General features: G+C 40.6%; 1 protein-coding gene and 1 pseudogene across 22 annotated transcripts in view; one reads left to right on the top strand and one right to left on the bottom strand.

Annotated features, from left to right (window-relative positions):
* Positions 1 to 19,750, top strand: part of CHD8 (chromodomain helicase DNA binding protein 8) — a 71,422-nt gene that overhangs the window by 29,562 nt on the left and 22,110 nt on the right. For all 22 annotated transcript variants that reach the window (XM_063793189.1, XM_003314244.7, XM_016925845.4 and 19 more), the window contains 9 exons: positions 842 to 956; positions 11,146 to 11,328; positions 11,411 to 11,479; positions 12,032 to 12,087; positions 12,608 to 12,725; positions 14,036 to 14,119; positions 17,046 to 17,183; positions 18,208 to 18,329; positions 18,478 to 18,721. In XM_063793189.1, the coding sequence (XP_063649259.1) occupies positions 842 to 956; positions 11,146 to 11,328; positions 11,411 to 11,479; positions 12,032 to 12,087; positions 12,608 to 12,725; positions 14,036 to 14,119; positions 17,046 to 17,183; positions 18,208 to 18,329; positions 18,478 to 18,721 (1,129 nt within the window). The remainder of the gene's footprint in view (positions 1 to 841; positions 957 to 11,145; positions 11,329 to 11,410; positions 11,480 to 12,031; positions 12,088 to 12,607; positions 12,726 to 14,035; positions 14,120 to 17,045; positions 17,184 to 18,207; positions 18,330 to 18,477; positions 18,722 to 19,750) is intronic.
* LOC129136938 (eukaryotic translation initiation factor 4E-binding protein 1-like) lies at positions 7,116 to 8,966 on the bottom strand (annotated as a pseudogene).

Here is a 19,750-nt window from a genome sequence, read left to right as displayed (position 1 = left end):
TTTTAAGAGGAAAACACGAAGGCACAGGAAAGATAGTCACTGTGCTGGGAGTTACCTTTAAAAGCTGTGACTCTGCATTCATATATTTGTCCTGATTTTGTATTACTGTAGTGTGAAAGAGATTTCTCACTACCTCCTGCCACCCACATCAGTAAAAAGAGAACTACTGGAGACATAGCTGTCCTGTTCTTGCATCTCTTCTGTGAATTGGAGATTTCAGCATCTACCATTAGCTTTAAGCAGTGTTGACAGAAAAGTGATGGCTTGCCACATAATTCTTGTCATAATTGAGTGTCCTCTCTTTCCCTTCCATGTCCTGTATCTTCTCCTTTCTTACTAGCTTTTACTCCCTGGGATTCTTCAGGCTTTGTGGTGTAATTATAATAATGCTTTGTATTTGTACCGGATTTTTCAGCTTTTAAAAGACAGTTTTATATTTCTTATTTGAGCCTCAGTAACTGTCAGGACAGGTATTATCTCTCTAATGTTTACAAATAATGAAACTAATGCTCTTGTAGTGACAGAAGTGGAACTGCAATAAGTGTTCTAATTCTTAATCTGGTATTTATTCTCCTATCTTGTGCTACCTTCCTTCAGGTATTTGTAAACACAGTAATAACAAGGATTTGTCAAATATGGTATAAGGGTCAGTCAGTGGTTTACAAACCCTAATATCTTCTTTTTTTCAAACACCCTATTTAGTAGCTGTGTGTCCTATTGACTGAAGATCTAAAAACTTCTGTCTGGAAGTTTTGTATGTGATGGTTTAGATTAATTATGTTTTTTTGCTCCTAAATTTTCTTTGCTTTCACTGAAAATGAATTTGGTTTTTCCTTTTTAGCACCATCACTCCTGTAGTGGGTAAGAAGAGAAAACGTAATACCTCATCTGATAATTCAGATGTGGAAGTCATGCCTGCACAGTCACCTCGAGAAGATGAAGAAAGCAGCATTCAGGTAAAAGGATCCCAAAAGAATTTAGTAGAAAAAACCATGTTTAATTATGGCTAACCAAGCCAAGAAGATATTGAGAAATTGTAAGTCTGTACACATTTCTTTGGTTTTTCTAAACTGGACGTAGGCCTAAATAAGGTGAATGGACCTGGTCAATGTCTTTTTTCTGTTGTTGTTGTTGTTGTTTTCTTCTTCTTGAGACAGAGTCTTGCTCTGTCACCCAGGCCTAAAGTGCAGTGGCATGATCTCAGCTTACTGCAACCTCTGCCTCCTGGTTTCAAACGATTATCCTGCCTTAGCCTCCCGAGTAACTGGGATTATAAGGCATGCACCACCACGCCCAGCTAATTTTTGTATTATTTTAGTAAAGACCAGGTTTCATCACGTTAGCCAAGCTGGTCTTGAACTCCTGACCTCAAGTGATCTGCCTGCCTTGGCCTCCCACTGGTCAGTGTCTTTAAATTTTTTTTTTTAGGCAAAGAGCATATTACTATAAAAATAGTGATACTTGGCCAGGCATGGTGGCTCACACCTGTAATCCCAGCACTTTGGGAGGCTGAGGTGGGTGGATCACCTGAGGTCAGGAGTTGGAGACCAGTCCGGTCAACGTGGTGAAACCCCATCTCTACTAAAAATACAAAAATTAGCCGGGTGTGGTGGCAGGCACCCGTAATCCCAGCTACTTGGGAGGCTAAGGCAGGAGAATCACTTGAACCCTGGAGGTGGAGGTTGCAGTTAGCCGAGATTGTACCATTGCACTCCAGCCTGGGCAACAGAGCGAGTCTCTGTCTCAAAAAAAAAAAAAAATAGCAATACTCGTTTCCTCAAATTCCAGTGTTTCAAATACAAAGCAAATCATATGAAATCATGCTGCTTGATTGCCCTTCTGGTTGGGTCAGAACTTGACTCTCTCTTAGAACTCTCCAAGAATCCCTTTTGCCTTACCTTTTCTACACTTCAGGATTCTGACTCTGTGAACTAGGGTAGTTAGGCACAAAGTTTCTTGCTACGTTTTGAAGATGAGGGACATTGGAAGAGACCAAAAGAAGCCAGACCAGAAGCGTAGGCTTCCATCTCTGATTTGTTGCCTTATGGTACCATCTTTGGCTCTAGTTTCCAACCATAGAAAAAATCTGATTAAGGAGACCCATAGTGCTTCTAAGTAGCTCTGTGGCCTGGCCAACTTAACTTACTTGAGTCTCAGTTTCTCATCTGTAAATGGAGATTTGGACTAAATGAACCTTAAGTGTTTCTCTATTAATATTTATAAGTGCCTCCCCTCTTTCATAATATACATTCAGTACATTGACAAACTGATACTTGGGTTTTTCTAGGGGAAATTACTGTGTAAGAATAGCTGGGCCAGGCGCGGTAGCTCCCGCCTGTAATCCCAGCACTTTGGGAGGCCAAGGCGGGCATATCACGAGGTCAGGAGATTGAGACCATCCGGGCTAACACGGTGAAACCCCGTCTCTACCAAAAATACAAAAAAATTAGCCGGGCATGGTGGTGGGCACCTGTAGTCCCAGCTACTTGGGAGGCTGAGACAGGAGAATGGCATGAACCCTAGAGGCGGAGCTTGCAGTGAGCCAACATTGCGCCACTGCACTCCAGCCTGGGTGACAGAGCGAAACTCCACCTCAAAAAAACAAAACAAAACAAAAGAATAGTCGAGAAAGTTTTAAAAAGGAAAATGAGGCCAAAAAAAAATTTTAGAATATATTATGAAATAATGATTACTAAGACTTTGAAATTGGAGAAGAAAAAACAGATTAATAAAACACAGTAGAGCTTAGAAATCAACTCAAATACTTGTGGAAATTTACTATATATGATTAAAACACCATTTAAAATCAACAGGGAAAAAGATTATTCAATAAATTGGGACAGCTGGCTAACCATTTAGGAAAAGCTGGATTTTTTTGCCATCTTAAAAATAAATCCCAACCGAATTGAAGGTGTAAATATAAAAGATGAAATTTATGAACTGTCTATAAGACATGAATACATTTTAAAGTAACTATCCGGTGGAGTAATCTTTGTAAAGACGGTATTAAAATTCAGAAGTCATGAAGGAAAATATTGGTACACTTGATAATATAAAAATTATGTATGGTATTACAACAAAAAAATTCCATGAACAGTGTAGTGGTTGAGAGCACAGACTCTGGAGCCAGATTTCTTGGGTTCTTTTCTTGACTCTACCATTTAATAGCTTTGTCACTCTGAGCGAGTTTCTTAGCCTCTTGGTACCTTAATTTCCTCACCTTTAAAATGTGGGTAATAGTACTTACCAAATAGGGTTGCTTCAAGGATTAAATGTACACATTTATAAAGCACATATAACAGTGTTTGGCTCATAGTAAGAACACATATTAAGACTTACATACATATGCTGTGGATGAATGTGTCCCCCAAGTTCATGGGTTAGCCAGGCATGGTGGCTCATACCTGTAATCACTGCACTTTGGGAGGCTGAGGCAGGAGGATCTCTTGAGCCCAGGAAGTTGAGGCTGCAGTGAGCTGTGATCATGCTACTGCACTCCAGCCTGGGCAACAGAATGAGAGACTGTTACTGCACCCCCTGACTCCCCCCGCCAAAAAAAAAAGTTCATGGATAGGAAGCTAAATCCCCCATGCAACTGTGTTGAGGGGGGGGACCCTTAAGAGGTGATTAGGTCATGAAGGCGTTACCCTCATGAATGGATTAATGTCATTGAGAGAGTAGGTTTGTTATAAAATCAAGTTGGGACCTCTCTTGCTTTCTGTCACTTGTGCTCTCACCTGTCACCTTCCTGCTATGGGATGATGTGGCAAGAAGGTCCTCGCCAAATATGGGCACCTTGATATTGGACTTACCAGCCTTTAGAACTGTGAGAAATAAATTTATTTTTCTTTCTTTTTTTTATTTTTTGAGATAGAGTCTGCTCTGTTGCCCAAGCTGGAGTGCAATGGTGCAATCTTGGCTCACTGCAACCTCTGCCTCTCGGTTCAAGTGATTCTCCTGCCTCAGCCTCCCGAGTAGCTGGGATTACAGGTGGCGCCACCATGCCCAGCTAATTTTTATATTTTTAGTAGACAGGGTTTCGCCATGTTGGCCCGGCTGATTTCAAACTCCTGACCTCAGGTGATCTGCCTGCCTCGGCCTCCCAAAGTGCTGGGATTAGAGGCGTGAGCCACGTGCCTGACCTTCTTTTTTTCTGAGACAGAGTCTTGCTCTGTTTCCCAGGCTGGGGTGCAGTGGCACGATCTTGGCTAACTGCAACCTCTGCCTCCCAGGTTCAAGCAATTTTCCTACCTCAGCCTCCTGAGTAGCTGGGATTATAGGTGTGCGCCACCATGCCCAGCTAATTTTTGTATGTTTTAATAGAGACAGTGTTTCGCTGTGTTGGTCAGGCTGGCGTTCAACTCCTGACCTCAAGCGATCCACCCGCCTCAGCCTCCCAAAGTTCTGGGATTACAGGCAGGAGCCACTGCACTTGGCTACATTTCTTTTTTTATTAAAATAAATTACCCAGTCCCGGGTATTCTGTTATAGCAACACAAAATGAATGTGATTTGTTAAAACAACTTGTTTTTTAAGTAAAGGTTAAATAAGGCTTAGAGGGTTGTGCAAATAAAGTAATAAAGTATTTGTTAAACAAAAAAATGAAGGAAATTTTTAATAATACAAAATACACAGAGATTACTAAAATTTAGAAAGTGGTCTGTTAGTTTGCTAGGACCACCATAACAAAATACCACAGACTAGGTGGCTTAAACTATGGACATTTCTTGTCTTTTCCTTTTTTCTTTTTTTTGAGACAGGGTCTCCAGGCTGGAGTGCAGTAGCACAATCTCGGCTCACTGTAACCTCCACCTCCCGGGTTCAAGTGATTCTCCTGCCTCAGCCTCCCGAGTAGCTGGGATCATAGGTGTGTGCCACCATGCCCAGCTAATTTTTGTATTTTTAGTAGAGATGGAGTTTCATCATGTCGGCCAGGCTGGTCTCAATCTTTTGACCTCAGGTGATTCACCTGCCTTGTCCTCCCAATGTGCTGGAATTACAGGTGTAAGTAACTGCACTTGGCCTGGACATTTATTTCCTTATAGTTCTGGAGGCTAGAAATCCAAGATCAAATGGTCTGCAAGTTTGTTTTCTCCTGAAGGTTTTCTTGGCTTGCAGAAGGCCACCTTCTCATTGTGTCTTCACGTGGTCTTTCCTCTATTGGTACACATCCCTGGTGTCTTTTTGTGTGTCCAAATTTCTTCCTTCTGTAAGGACATTAGTCAGATTGGATTAGGGCTCACACTGGTGGCTTTATTTTAACTTAATGACCGTTGCAAGCCCTATTCCCAATTTCCTAATACACTCACATTCTGAGGTACTGGGGGTTAGGGGCTTCAACATATGGATTTGGTGGGGGGATGCAATTCAGTCTATGATAAGTGAGAATGACAATATTGGCAATGAAGTTAAGGAACAGACACTTAGACACAGTTGATGGGAATGTCAGTTGGGACAATCTTTTTGGCAAGTCGGTGTTTCAATATATAGAAAAATTTAGAATGTTAATTTCATTTCACTCAATGATTCTGCACCTAGGAAATTACCTTATGAATATGTTCTCAAAAGAATGCAGTGATATATGTATTGTAGCAATATTGCAATAGCAAAAATGTCTAAAAATTAGATGTCCATTGGTGGAGAAATAGTTAAGTAAAATTGGCAATATTCATGCAGTAGAATACTAGATGGCAGTTAAAAACAATGAAGTAGGTTGGAATGTGCTAATAAGGAAGACTTATTAATGAAAAAAGGTGTATGTAGTATCTCTTTAATGTTTAAAGTATGTATGTGTGTCTGTGTGTGTATATATATGTATATGCATCCATTTTTTTCTGGAAGGATATACAAGAAATGGATAAGAATATGTATCTTTGAAGAGAAGGGTTGAATGGTAAGTGGGTCATGATTATTGTGCTTTAATTTTTTGTCCTTTGGCCCCGTGTGAAATTTTTTAACTGGACCATTTGCCATTTGATTTTTCAGTTTAAAAATACATATATGAGGCCAGGTGCGGTGGCTCATGCCGGTAATCCCAGCACTTGGGAGGCCGAGGCAGGTGGATCACCTGAGGTCGGGAGTTCGAGTCCAGCCTGACCAACATGGAGAAACCCTGTCTCTACTAAAAATACAAAATTAGCTGGGCATGGTGGTGCATGCTTGTAATCCCAGCTACTCTGGAGGCTGAGGCAGGAGAATCACTTGAACCTGGGAGGCAGAGGTTGCAGTAAGCTGAGATCATGCCATTGCACTCCAGCCTGGGCAACAAGAGCGAAACTCCGTTTCAAAAAAAAAAAAAAAATGTGTATGAGAAAAATTACAACAGGTAGCCTCTGTTACCAATTTCTTGTATACCCTTCTAGAAATATTTCTTACTTTCATAAACACTCTACTTCTACTTCCACTAAATGTTAATATTCCATACCTACTCTTCTCTACTGTGTGTTTTCCCTAATGATACGTCTTGGAGGTTGTTCTTTAGTGGAAAAGATAGATCTACCCATTCTCCTCCTCTACTTTCTTTTTTATTAGGAAAATTTTCAGACATACACAAAAGTAGATTTTTAATGAAGTCCCATGTTCCCATTCTCCCACTTTAATATTTATCAACAGATGGCTCACTTCCCACTGTCCTTACTTCCACTCTAGTCCTGCCCGCCTTTGGCCCTGTGGTGAAAGTGGCTTTTATTTCCTCTCTTGTGGAAGGAGGGGGAGGGGCGCTTTCCCAGGCACATCAACCTAAAGAAGGGGTGGCTGCGCCCACAGAGCACAGGGCTAGAAGAGCCGATCATTGGATTATTTGGAAGGAAGGGCTCATTCTTGTCCACTTCCTGGTACTCCTGGCACTCTGCTGAAGGGTGTGCTGGCAGGGGTCACACCCTTTGGGGCAGCAGCTACCACATCAGCAGAGGCACTAGGGCACTAGGAGATAATCTGCTAGTTTTCACAAAGAGGAGAGGGCAGGTGCCCTGAGTGAAGGAGAGAAAGCTGGGGTGGCCGACCCCATGTCCCACGCCTGCCCAGTGTGATAACTTCCATAAGGCCTAGCTGGTGTGATTCCTCCCAGAAAGGCCTGGAGGAGCCCATAGGCAATGCGCAATCTGATGGCTGGTCCTTTAAATGTCCATCTCAAATTGTGATTCCTCACGGCCCGACCACTTACCTTCTGGGCCATTGCACAGGTGGCTCTGGCTGGCTTCTTTTGGGGGCTCATCACTGGCAGGGCTGGTGACCCCAGGAATGGTGGGCAGATCCCTCGGGGATGTTTTGGTCATGGGTGAGTTCCAACACTCCAGGAATTTCTAGTCGTAGATGATCCTGGTACCTCCCAGGGTGGTGCTGAAGACTGTGCCCCTGGGGGGTTGTCCTGTAGCTGCATGCCTTTGCCCAGCACCACCCAGCAAGTGGCAGGGATGGCCCAGCTCAGGGTCTGGCTGCAGTTGCTGTCCCTAGAGATGGTCTCCAGTGTACGGCACCCAGGATTATTTTTTTTGTTTTCTTTTATTTTTATGTTTTGGAGACAGAGTCTCACTGTCTTGCCCAGGCTGGAGTGCAGTGGCGCGATATCAGCTCACTGCAACCTCCGCCTCCCGGGTTCAAGCAATTCTTCTGCCTCAGCCTCCGGAGTAGCTGAGACTGCAGGCACATGCTGCCACGCCCAGGTGATTTTTTATATTTTTAGTAGAGACGGGGTTTCACCATGTTGCTCAGGCTGGTCTTGAACTCCTGAGCTCAGGCAGTCTGCCCGCCTCGGCCTCCCGAAGTGCTAGGATTACAGACATGAGCCACTGCTCCCGGCCCACCCTGGATTATTTTAAACCAAATCTAAGTACTTGTTTAAAGTGTTTCCTAAATTTTTTTTTAAAAAAGGTCATTTTAAGAATACTATATGATGGATGTGATAAAAATCAAGTCATCCAGAAATATATAAAGTAAAAAGTAGAAAGTATCTTCTAGAAATTGTTATTCTCTAGAAATAATTTAGTTTATATATCCTCCCAGACTTTTTAAAATGAAGTAGAATATACATATCATAAAATATGCACAAATTTTATTTGTATAGTTTTGACAAATGTATCCAAGTTACTTCACCAAGTGAAGAAAATGTTTCCATCACCCCAGTAAGTTCCCCTGTACTCCCTTGTAGTCAGTCCAGTTCCTCACTCCAGGGCATAGGCAGCTAACTGCTGTTCTGCTCTCTCTTACCATAGATTAACTTAGCCTATTTTTGAACTTTATTTATTTATTTTTTTTTTGAGACGGAGTCTCCCTGTGTCGCCCAGGCTGGACTGGAGTGCAGCGGCGCGATCTCCGCTCCCTGCAAGCTCCGCCTCCTGGGTTCATGCCATTATCTTGCCTCAGCCTTCTGAGAAGCTGGTACTACAGGTGCCTGCCACCACGCCCAGCTAATTTTTTTATATTTTTAGTGGAGACGGGGTTTCACCGTGTTAGCCAGGATGGTCTCGATCTCCTGACCTCGTGATATGCCCGCCTTGGCCTCCCAAAGTGCTGGGATTACAGGCGTGGTCCACCGCGCCTGGCTATTTTATTTATTTTTTGAGACAGGCTCTCACTCTCACCCAGGCTAGAGTGCAGTGGCGTGATCTTGGCTCACTGCAACCTCCGCCTCCTGCATTCAAGTGATCCTCGTGCCTCAGCCTCCCTAGTAGCTAGGATTACAGGTGAACGCCACCATGCCCATCTCATTTTTTTGTATTTTTAGTAGAGACAGTGTTTCACCATGTTGGACAGGCTGGTCTTGAACTCCTGACCTCAAATGATCTGCCCGCCTTGGCCTTCCAAAGTGCTGGGATTACAGGCGTGATCCACCGTGCCCGGCTTTGAACTTTAAGTAGTATCATACAGTATGTACTTTTGGGTCTCACTTCTTTCAGCATAATTTTTTGTTGTTCTTTTTCTTCTGCCCACACATCAATGAGAAAGGCATAATGTTTTTGATAATTCATCTATGCTAAATAAATGAGTAGTTTATTTTTTTCTTCAGTAATATTTGACTTTATGAATATACAAACGTGACTTTGTAGGAATCTGTTAAGTTTTCTAAAGTGATTATGTTATTTCATACTTCACCAGTAGAGTTCTGGTTGATACACATCTTCAACATTTGGTATTATAAATCTACCCCATTCTTTTTAATGTGTGTGTGTGTGTGTGTATATATATATATATATTTTTTTTTTGAGACAGAGTCTCACTGTGTCTCCCAGGCTGGAGTGCAGTGGCGTGATCTCGGCTCACTGCAAGCTCCACCTCCCAGGTTCACGCCATTCTCCTGCCTCAGCCTCCCGAGTAGCGGGGACTACAGGCGCCCGCCACCACACCTGGCTAATTTTTTGTATTTTTAGTAGAGACAGGGTTTCACCGTGTTAGCCAGGATGGTCTCAATCTCCTGACCTCGTGATCCGCCTGCCTCGGCCTCCCAAAGTGCTGGGATTACAGGCGTGAGCCACCGTGCCCGGCTATTTTTATATTTTTTATAAAATAGAGACAGGGTCTCACTGTGTTGCCCAGGCTGGTCTTGAACACCTGGGCTTGAGTGATCCTGCCACCTCAATCTCCCAAAGTGCTACGATTACAGGTGCGAGCCACTGCACCCAGCCTGCACTCTTTTTTAATAGTTCTGTAGTATTCAGTTTTAAGGCTATAGCATAATTTATTGAACCAATCCCCTGTTGATGGGCCTTTAGGTTTTTTCTGGTCTCCTACTCCCACAAGTAATGCTCCAGAGATTTGTGCACATATGCAAATTTATAGGATAGTATCTTTGAAGTGGAATTGATAGGTTCAAAGGGTGTTGCCAAATTTTTCTTCATGGAAGTCGTGCCTATATGTACTCTCACCAAAAATGTATGAATTCTTACTTAAAAATATTTTGATCAAACTTGCTGATTTTTGCCAGTCTGTTGGGTGAAACAAAAATATAACATTTTTAAATATAAAATTATATTTGTATTGGTATAAAATTAATTTTATACTAATGAAGTTTGCTCACCGCAACCTCCACCCCCCGGGTTCAAGCCATTCTCCTGCCTCAGCCTCCTGAGTAGCTGGGACTAAAGGCATCCGCCACCAGGCCCGGCTAATTTTTGTATTTTTAGCAGAGCTTCACCATGTTGACCAGGCTGGTCTCAAACTCTTGACCTCAGGTGATCCACCTGCCTCGGTCTCCCAAAGTGCTAGGATTACAGGTGTGAGCCACCACTCCCAGCCAATTTAGTTTTGTAGATAATTAATCTTTGTGTTTTCATAAATGGGATCTTTTATTATATTTTCTGGTTGATTATACGTAGAAATGCTATTGATTTTTTAAAAATTAGTTTTATACCATTCAAGTTTACTAGTTTCAGTAGTTCTTTCATTTGATCCTTTGAGGTTTTCCAGAGAGATAATCATAATTGAAAAATAAGGCCCGGCTAATTTTTGTATTTTTAGCAGAGACGGGGTTTCACCATGTTGGCCAGGCTGGTCTCAAACTCCCGACCTCAGGTGATCCGCCTGCCTCGGCCTCCCACAGTGCTGGTATTACAGGCATGAGCCACTGTACCAAGCCTCCTTCCCAGTTTTTTATCATGAGCTGGAAGTGTTGCTTAAATTACTTAATTAGAAAATGTTTAATTCAGCCACTTGAAAGAATAAGGTAAATAAAAAATGTATATGGAGAACATTTCCAGGAAATATCATTAAGTAAAAAAGTAAGTGGCAGAATAGTACATACAGTAGATTCTGTTTATTAAAACAAAAAAACTTTAGAACTAAGACAAAAAAGCAAAAAATGGAAACAAAATATTCTTGCATTTTTGCACTAACGGGTTGCTTCTAGTGTGAATTATATTGCACCCTGCAGCCTGAGAATCCAGTTTTGATTTCCCAGAGCTTCTTGCCACTAGTGGACAGGTTTTTCTCAGTGGATTCTTGGCCTTTCCTAAAGCAGTTAAGCAAATTGATATATGGTCAGTACATAGCATAATCACATTGTTTGACAAATAATCTCCTTATCATCTTTTGGTCTGATTTTTCATGAAAATTTTGGAGTAAAATCTAAGTATATGACCATGAGCAAATAATTTTAAAAGTCTTCTCTGTGAGAGACCTAACTAGTCACTCTAACTACTTTTTGCTCTACAGAAGAGACGCTCAAACCGCCAAGTTAAGCGAAAAAAATATACAGAGGACCTGGATATAAAGATCACAGATGATGAAGAAGAAGAAGAGGTGGATGTAACTGGTCCAATAAAACCTGAGCCTATCCTCCCTGAACCAGTGCAAGAACCAGATGGCGAGACTTTGCCTTCCATGCAGTTCTTTGTGGTAAGCTGTAAACTCAAATGATTTCAGAGGATTGCCTTGCTAGTCACAATCATCTGTTGACTGACTGCATCTTTTGCTGCAGGAGAATCCCAGTGAAGAAGATGCAGCCATTGTAGACAAAGTGCTTTCTATGCGGATTGTGAAGAAGGAGGTGAGGGCTTTTTATTATTATTATTATTATTTTTTTTTTTTGAAATAGATTCTAACTATGTTACCCAGGCTAAAGTGCAGTGGCTATTCATAGATATGATCGTAGCACACTATGAACTTCTGGGCTTGAGCTATTCTTCTGCCTCAGCCTCCTGAGTATCTGGGACCACCATTGTGCACCACTGCGCCTGGCTTTTCTCTATCTTAATATTAACCTGTAATGCTATGTTCACAGGCTTTATTTAATGAGCACCTTTGGATGTCAGATATATTGCTAAGGTGTAGTTGTGAGAGATGATGGAGGAAAGTTAGCTAGAAAACAGGAACTGCTTTACTGGTGCTTCTTTTACTTACCTGTTTAGAGTGGGTAAAGGCTTACTTTTTCCAGCTATCAGGCCTCTATTATTGAAGTACCAGACTAGTTCCTTAATCTCTGAGTTATTAATATATTCAGAGATTATTGGTATGAAGTTCTGCAATGTGTGGTTAAAATTAAAAAGTTCATTCTTTTACAAATAAGGGACTAGTGACTAATTTATTTCTTTTTTCTTAGCTCCCTTCTGGACAATATACTGAAGCAGAAGAATTCTTTGTCAAGTACAAGAACTAGTACGTGATCTGTGCAAAAAGCTTGTCACCCCGAATTCCACAGGGTGGTAAAAAGTTCTCCTGGGTATCCTGGGTGGGAATGTGTCCCTTTTTTATAGTCTTGTAGCCCAGATTGCTGTTTTTAATGGGGAAAAATGGCTATTCAGAGAGAAATTCAGGAATTGACATGACTCTTATTATTTCCTTGTAGGTAAGTGGGGTGAGGGTGGTTCCTGATAAAATGTCTTGTGATTCTCTTTACCTTAGTTTAGCACTAAGATCTTGCTACTCAAAATATGGCCCATGGATCAGCAGTAATGCTAATTACTTGGGTGCTTTTTAGAAATGTGGGCTTTCAAGCACATCCCATACCAGGTGGTTTGTATACAAATTAGAGTTTCAGAAGCACTGACCTAAGAGACTGTCTCCCAATTTAAGCCTGTATTTGTTATGTCTGCTTCTGACTAATCCCAAAATTTCAGACAGTAGCCTGCCACCTTCTTTTACTTGCACCATGACTGGATTTTTCCATCCCCCTTAGCTCCTATCTGCATTGTGAATGGGCTACTATCTCCCAACTAGAGAAGGATAAGAGGATACATCAAAAATTAAAGCGCTTCAAAACCAAAATGGCTCAGATGAGACACTTCTTCCATGAGGTAATTAGGAATAGGTATTGCCTGTCATTGCTTTCATAGAAGCACAAATTACTGGGGTTGTCAGCCTTGGCTGATTCTTCAAAATACTTGTAATTGGTTTCTATATATGGGTGTAAACTTTCAATTTTGGTCATTGACTTCCCTTACTTAACTGCCCTTGCATTGTTTTCTTAGGTTTAAATATGGTTCATTTATTAGTTATAGGGTATTTTGAAATTGATTTCCTCAATGCACATGAAGTATTTTCAAAACTGATGATACACTGACTGCTGGTCCACTTGAGGCATTCTTTGTCTTTCTTTAGCTATTGATGGTTTCTGTAGACCTATTATTAAGAGAGAACATTTATTTTCTCAAATTTCTAATCCAGTGTGATTAGAAATAGGGATAAAGGAGCTTTAATTTCCAATATCCAGGTTTACCCCTAAACACTGGAGCAAGATGAGTGAAGAAATATGCCTGTTATATTTGCGGTGTTCATCCTTGATAAGAGTAGTTTTGGTTGTATGTTGCAAGTAGAAGAAAAAGTGGAATGGATGGACAAGTGAAAGAGATGAAGGAATGGAAATAGCATGTGTTTAAACCCTTGAAAAAGTTTAGGTATGGGGCTGGGCGCAGTGGCTCATGCTTGTAATCCCAGCGCTTCAGGAGGCCAAGGCAGGCAGATCACTTGAAGTCAGGAGTTTGAGACTAGCATGGCCAACACGGTGAAACCCCGTCTCTACTAAAAATACAAAAATTAGCCGGTCATAGTGGCGGGCACCTGTAATCCCAGCTACTCAGGAGGCTGAAGCAGGAGAATCACTTGAACGTAGGAGGTGGAGGTTGCAGTGAGCCAAGATCGCTCTACTGCACTCCAGCCTGGATGACAGAGCAAGGCTCTACCTCAAAAAAAAAAAAAAAAAAAAAAAGGTTTAGGTATAAAGCAGAGTAGAAAAATAGTTGCGGGAGTTGTAGAATCAAAAGAGGTCTTATTTTAAAATGTGAAATGTGGAACATATACGTGTATTTATGGCAATGACTCGGTAGAGGGATTCCTAAGAATACAAGAAGCAATGAACAGCAGAGCATATATGGAGAGAAGGACCTCTGTTAGAAAGAGGCACTCACTGGTAGCAGGTGAGAAGTCAGGTATAGACCCTGGTAAATTCATAGGATTTGATGTTATGAAAAAGGAGAATGCCCATTGGATAGCTTCTAATTTCTTTAAAAATTTTGAAGTAGGATTCTCTGCTAAAGGTGAGGTAGAGGAGTGGGTTTACTGGACAGTGATCTTTTGGTCTTATTGTTTGGTTTCCTAACTCATCTAGGATGAAGAGCCCTTTAATCCAGACTACGTAGAGGTGGATAGGATATTGGATGAGTCTCACAGTATTGACAAGGACAATGGGGAGGTGAGTTGTTGAGGCATGGAGTAACGTGAACATCCTCTTAGATTTCTGCTGGTGGGTTTGCCAATCCTTTATTTTTCGGGTATGGATGCAAAATCCCTTGGACTGAAAAGGTATTTCTAAATTTTTCTGTGGAATCCTTTGAAAGATAATGGGAGGTAAGGGAGTAGGGAGAGATGCTGAAAGGAAAGATTTCTGTAAAGTCAGACATGTAGAGGCTAAGTACTGAAAAGTCATTCATCTTGGTCTCGTTTTTCCTCCTATTTTAAATGGGAGACTCTTGACATACAGTTGGAGGTGGGGTGTTGGGCAGGGGAAAGGGATACTTCACAAATTCCTAAATTTATGAATATAAAAATACTTCTACAGGCTCGCTCCTAGCTTTCTACAAATCATGTTCTTGAGAATGGGCTACTTCCTGAACTCACCATTAGTTAAATGTCTCTTCATTTGTCATTAAAACAGATCTGCTGGCCAGGCGCGGTGGCCCACACCTGTAATCCGAGCACTTTGGGAGGCTGAGGTGGGCAGATCACGAGGTTGGGAGTTTGAGACCAGCTTGGCCAACATAGTGAAACCCCGTCTCTACTAAAAATACAAAAATTAGCCAGGTGCGGTGGCATGTGCCTATAGTCCCAGCTACTCGGGAGGCTGAGGCAGGAGAATCACTTGAACCCGGGAGGCAAAAGTTGTGGAGAGCCAAGATCATGCCATTGCACTCCATTCCTGGGCAACAGAGTGAGACTCTGTCTAAAAAAAACAAACAAACAAAAAAGCAGATCTACATTTGAATCTGTATTTTAATTAGTTTATTTTTCTCTTTTTTCTTTTTCTTTTTTTTTTTTTGGTTTTTTTTTGAGACCATCTTCACTCTGTCACCCAGGTTGGGGTGCAATGGTGTGATCTTGGCTCATTGCAACCTCCGCCTCCCAGATTCAAGTAATTCTCGTGCCTCAGCCTCCCGAGTAGCTGGGACTGCAAGCGTGTGCCATCATGCCTGGCTAGTTTTTAAATTTCTAGTACAGACAGGGTTTCACCATGTTAGCCAGGCTAGTCTCGAACTCCTGACCTCAAGTGATCTCCCTGCCTCGGCCTCCCAAAGTGCTGGGATTACGGGCGTGAGCCGCCTATGCCTGGCACCTTTTTCATTTTCAAATGGTCATCTAGGTCTTAGCCACCAGTGAATTCAGCTTTCTTTTAAATTTACTTCTAATTTTTTTTTAGGCTATAAACCATCATTTTCTTAGAATTTGTCACTTTATATTTTTCCTTCCAGTAGCACTTTTTGGTTTAGCTTAGCAGGATCATAAAGAAAATTTTTATCACATCTGACACTTTATACAGTGACCAGTAGAGAACAGCAGAGCCTTTTTAAGATGTTAATGTTCAGTGGGTGAGCTGGGCTTTTTCATGACTTTTTCAAGTGACTTGATCCTCCCATACATCATCCTAACAGGACCTCTGAGTTAAATTCTTTCCTCTATAAAATTCCGAAGTTTATTCTACTTTATAAGTCTTCAGGTTCACTCAGAGCCTCAGAATCTTAGATATCCAGGACGCAGTAGAATTCATTGTCTTTAAATCCTAACAAGCATGCTTCACATAACGTATTCTGCTTTTGAAGTTGGGGTGGTAGTATTGTGTGTTTGTTTGTGTGAGTTGAGTGGAGAATGGGCCGGGTTTTAGGGCAGGTTGTTAGCTACTCTTAAATTCTCATCATTTTTCAGGATCTCAGCCTTTCCAGCCTTGACAGTCTTATGCTTTTAATCATACCTACCCTTCTAAAAGCAATTGGCCTTTAGTTAGGCCCCTTTGGAATGTCTTGCAAATGACATGACAGATGATAATGTTTTCATACTCTAATACTATAATTTATGCTCCCAGTATTGGCTAATACTATTCTATATACCCATTTTCCCCCCCTCTGCAAAATAAGTTTGTCATCCATTTTATATTACCTAATGGTGGAAATAAATAGATATTATGCTGGAAATATGTGACCTGGACAAATGGCTTTATATAGAGAGTGACCTGAGTTATTACGATAAAGAAAAAGGTAAAAGAGCAAGCAGCTGGATCAATTCCAGAGATTTGAGATCTGTGACTGCCTTGAGGCACTTTCACATATTTTGTTGGCTATTTTAAGTTTTCTATGAATTGATAATTAGAGATTCTTGTTGATTACACTAGGCCCAATCTAATCCTTGCTTTATACTTCATAAGCCAAAAATGGAGATGCAGTAAGTGCAGTGATCATCTTGAATAGTGAAAATAGGAGCCATTTACCATTGGTCACTGCCCCTTCACTTTCAGTGGAATACCTACATAAACTAGTACTTACTGTAGTTGAACTTTTTAGCATTTTCTCTTCCTTCTTTACTCTTAGTACCTCTTTTTGGTGATAACCTCTTGTTAGCTCCTAGCTTCCTGGGGCTCACAAGGACATTTCTTTATCACCATGTAAGTGCTCTTGAGGTGCATCTGCAATGAGCTCTAGGGGCCCAGAAGCCAGTATAAGCTGATAGTCCTCATCCTAAAGGTAGCCTAGCTGCCACTGTGTCAAATTTGGCTCCAGGAGAATAGTATGGCACAGAAACATATCTTTTAATTTCAACATGGTATAGGAAAAGATTAGTCTTTTTTTTTCATCTGTTTAGTTGACGAGCATGTTTTAGTGCTTAGTGTGCTAGAAACTAGTGGGTAGAAATTTTCCTTTTAGAACAGATTCTGATAAATTGCTTTGAAGAATGATCAAAGCCATATAGTGCATCAGAAGGTGAACTTTTGGTTGGTGTGTTTGGCCTGACTTTTTCAACGGCTTCTAGGTACTGATACTTTGTGATCTGATTTTACAATCAAATTTTTATTCTTTAACCTGAGCAGAGAACACAGAATCAGTTTCTTAAGGCTTTGGTTTCTTCTCTCCTAGCCCGTTATTTACTACCTGGTGAAATGGTGCTCTCTGCCCTATGAGGATAGCACATGGGAGCTAAAAGAAGATGTTGATGAGGGCAAGATTCGAGAATTTAAACGGATTCAGTCAAGGCACCCAGAACTCAAAAGGGTGGTAAGTACATTTGCATTAGAGTATAAAGGCCTACATAAGAAATGATTAAATTTTTTTCCCCTATGAAATTTTTTGTTGTTTTAGCTTTTTATTATGGAAATTTCAAACATATAAAAATCGAAGAAATGGTATAATGTACCCATCACCCACGTAACAATTATCAGTACATATCCAGTCTTGTGTCATGTATTTTCCTACCCATTAATTCCTGTTTCCCAGGTTATTTTAAATCAAATCCCAGATTCATTTATTTCATCTGTAAATATTACAGTGTTTTTGCCTAAAAGAAAAATACCATTATTACACCTAAAAAATTTAATCATTCTTTAATATCATCAAGTCATTGGTACCAATCATTGCATACATTTCCCTGATTGTCTTCTAATTTTTGTTAAATCATTTAAATTTGGTTCTCAGTAAGGTCCATATATTGCTATCAGTTAATATGTCTCAAGTTTCTTTTAAGCTCCCCCTTAATCTCCTCCTCTCCCTCCGTTATAATTGTCTCATGAAGAAATCAGGTGATTTGTTTTGTAGGATTTTCCATAGGCTGAAGTTTGCTGATTACCCTGGTACTTTTTTACATGTTCTCTGTCCCTTACGTTTCACATGAATGCTTAGGTTTAGAGCTACACTGTCCAATAAAACATTTTAGAGCTGTGCTGTCTAATACAGTAGCCACTAGCCATGTTTTTTTGTTTGTTTTTTTATTTTTAACGTTGTAGAAAGCTCTATTAGACATCACTGTTCTACAGGCTTGATCAGATGAGAGAGGGAAGCCAGTAACTGCTTCATAGATGGTGGTGTGTCCTTCCATCAGGTTGTGTTTTGTGATGTTGTCAGCCATTTGTGATCATTATGGACCCATAAAGTAACGTTATGAACTCATGAATTTAAATATATTTGACATGTTTTAATCCAAACAATGTTGTTTTGAATTGATTTTAACTATTAGAACTTACCTAGTAAGTCTTACCTTTTGATAATGTCTCCACTCCATTTATTCAAACGTCTTGTTTTTTAGAATCGTCCGCAGGCAAGTGCCTGGAAGAAATTGGAGCTATCACATGAATATAAAAACAGAAACCAGCTACGGGAATATCAGTTGGAAGGGGTCAATTGGCTGCTCTTTAATTGGTATAACAGGTAAAGGAAAGAATGGGCCATAAGATGTAAGCTTAGTTCTGGGATTATTTTTATTTGTTTTCTATTGAAACAATTTCTTCCTACATACTCTATTTTTTTTAAAGACAGTATCTTTTAACATTTTTTTTTCCCCATGGTGAATCTGCAGGCAGAACTGCATCCTGGCTGATGAGATGGGATTGGGCAAAACTATTCAGTCCATTGCCTTCTTGCAGGAAGTATATAATGTGGGCATCCATGGTCCCTTCTTGGTCATTGCCCCACTGTCCACAATTACTAACTGGGAGCGAGAATTTAATACATGGACAGAAATGAACACTATTGTGTACCATGGCAGTCTGGCCAGCAGGCAGATGATTCAACAGTATGAAATGTACTGCAAAGATTCACGGGTGAGTTGCATGTCTTGGGAATACTATGGGTTAGAGAAAGTCGGCCAAGGTACCTGGTATTTTAAGGGCTATATATGAATAGAAGACTTTTATTGAAAGTCTTCAATATGCCTATGCAAAAATGCCTATGGTTTAAGGCATTTTTGTATAGCAGTGTGCAGGGCATTTTTTTGACTTTGCTATTTTTTTTACCTAGTATACATTTGATCTGGTAGAAGTTCTGATTTTATTTATGAACATACACATTTTAAGTAGAATTTTGTCAGCATCAATGAATTTTAATCACAGTATTTTACAAAAATTAAATTCCTTTAGCCACTTAATCCGTGCAGTGGTGAGCTTATTTCTTTTCCTCTTTTTAGTCTACAGAAATTTTCATCAAGATCAGTTTCTTTTTCTAAATGGTCGGGCGTGGTGGCTCATGCTGTAATCCTAGCACTTTGGGAGGCCGAGGTGGGCTTATTACCTGAGGCCGGGAGTTCTAGACCAGCCTGGCCAACATGGTGAAACCCCATCTCTATATAAAGATATAAAAATTAGCCAGGTGTGGTGGTGGGCACCTGTAATCCCAGCTATTCAGGAGGCTGAGGCAGGAGAATCGCTTGAAACCAGGAGGCGAAGGCTGCAGTGAGCCGAGATCGTCACACTGCACTCCATCCTGGGTGACAGAGTGAGACTGTGTCTCAAAAAAAGAAAAAAAAAGGATCAGTTCCTTTTTCCATGTAAATTTGAAAACAAAATTGGAATTATCCATCGTGTATTAACATGAATTTTATTGTTTCTCTATTAGTTTTCTTTTTTTTATTTCTACCAAATCAAATCTTTTCATCATATTTTGCAGCTTTTAATTTTGTTAAAATGATTTCATTCTTTTGTCAATTTTTAGACATCAGCCAATATTATGTTCTGTATTAGCTGTTTTCATTTTTATTATCTTGTATGGTTCAGCATCGTCCAGCAGTTGTGGATTTCATTGTTAATCAACAAAAGATCTAGGGCAGAGATACATGAGCTAGGCATACAGCAGAG

The sequence above is a fragment of the Pan troglodytes genome, chromosome 15 (genome assembly GCF_028858775.2).
Source record: "Pan troglodytes isolate AG18354 chromosome 15, NHGRI_mPanTro3-v2.0_pri, whole genome shotgun sequence".
Classification (NCBI taxonomy): domain Eukaryota; kingdom Metazoa; phylum Chordata; class Mammalia; order Primates; family Hominidae; genus Pan; species Pan troglodytes.
Note: the sequence above shows the minus strand (reverse complement) of the source record. Positions and strands in the feature narration are given on the sequence as shown.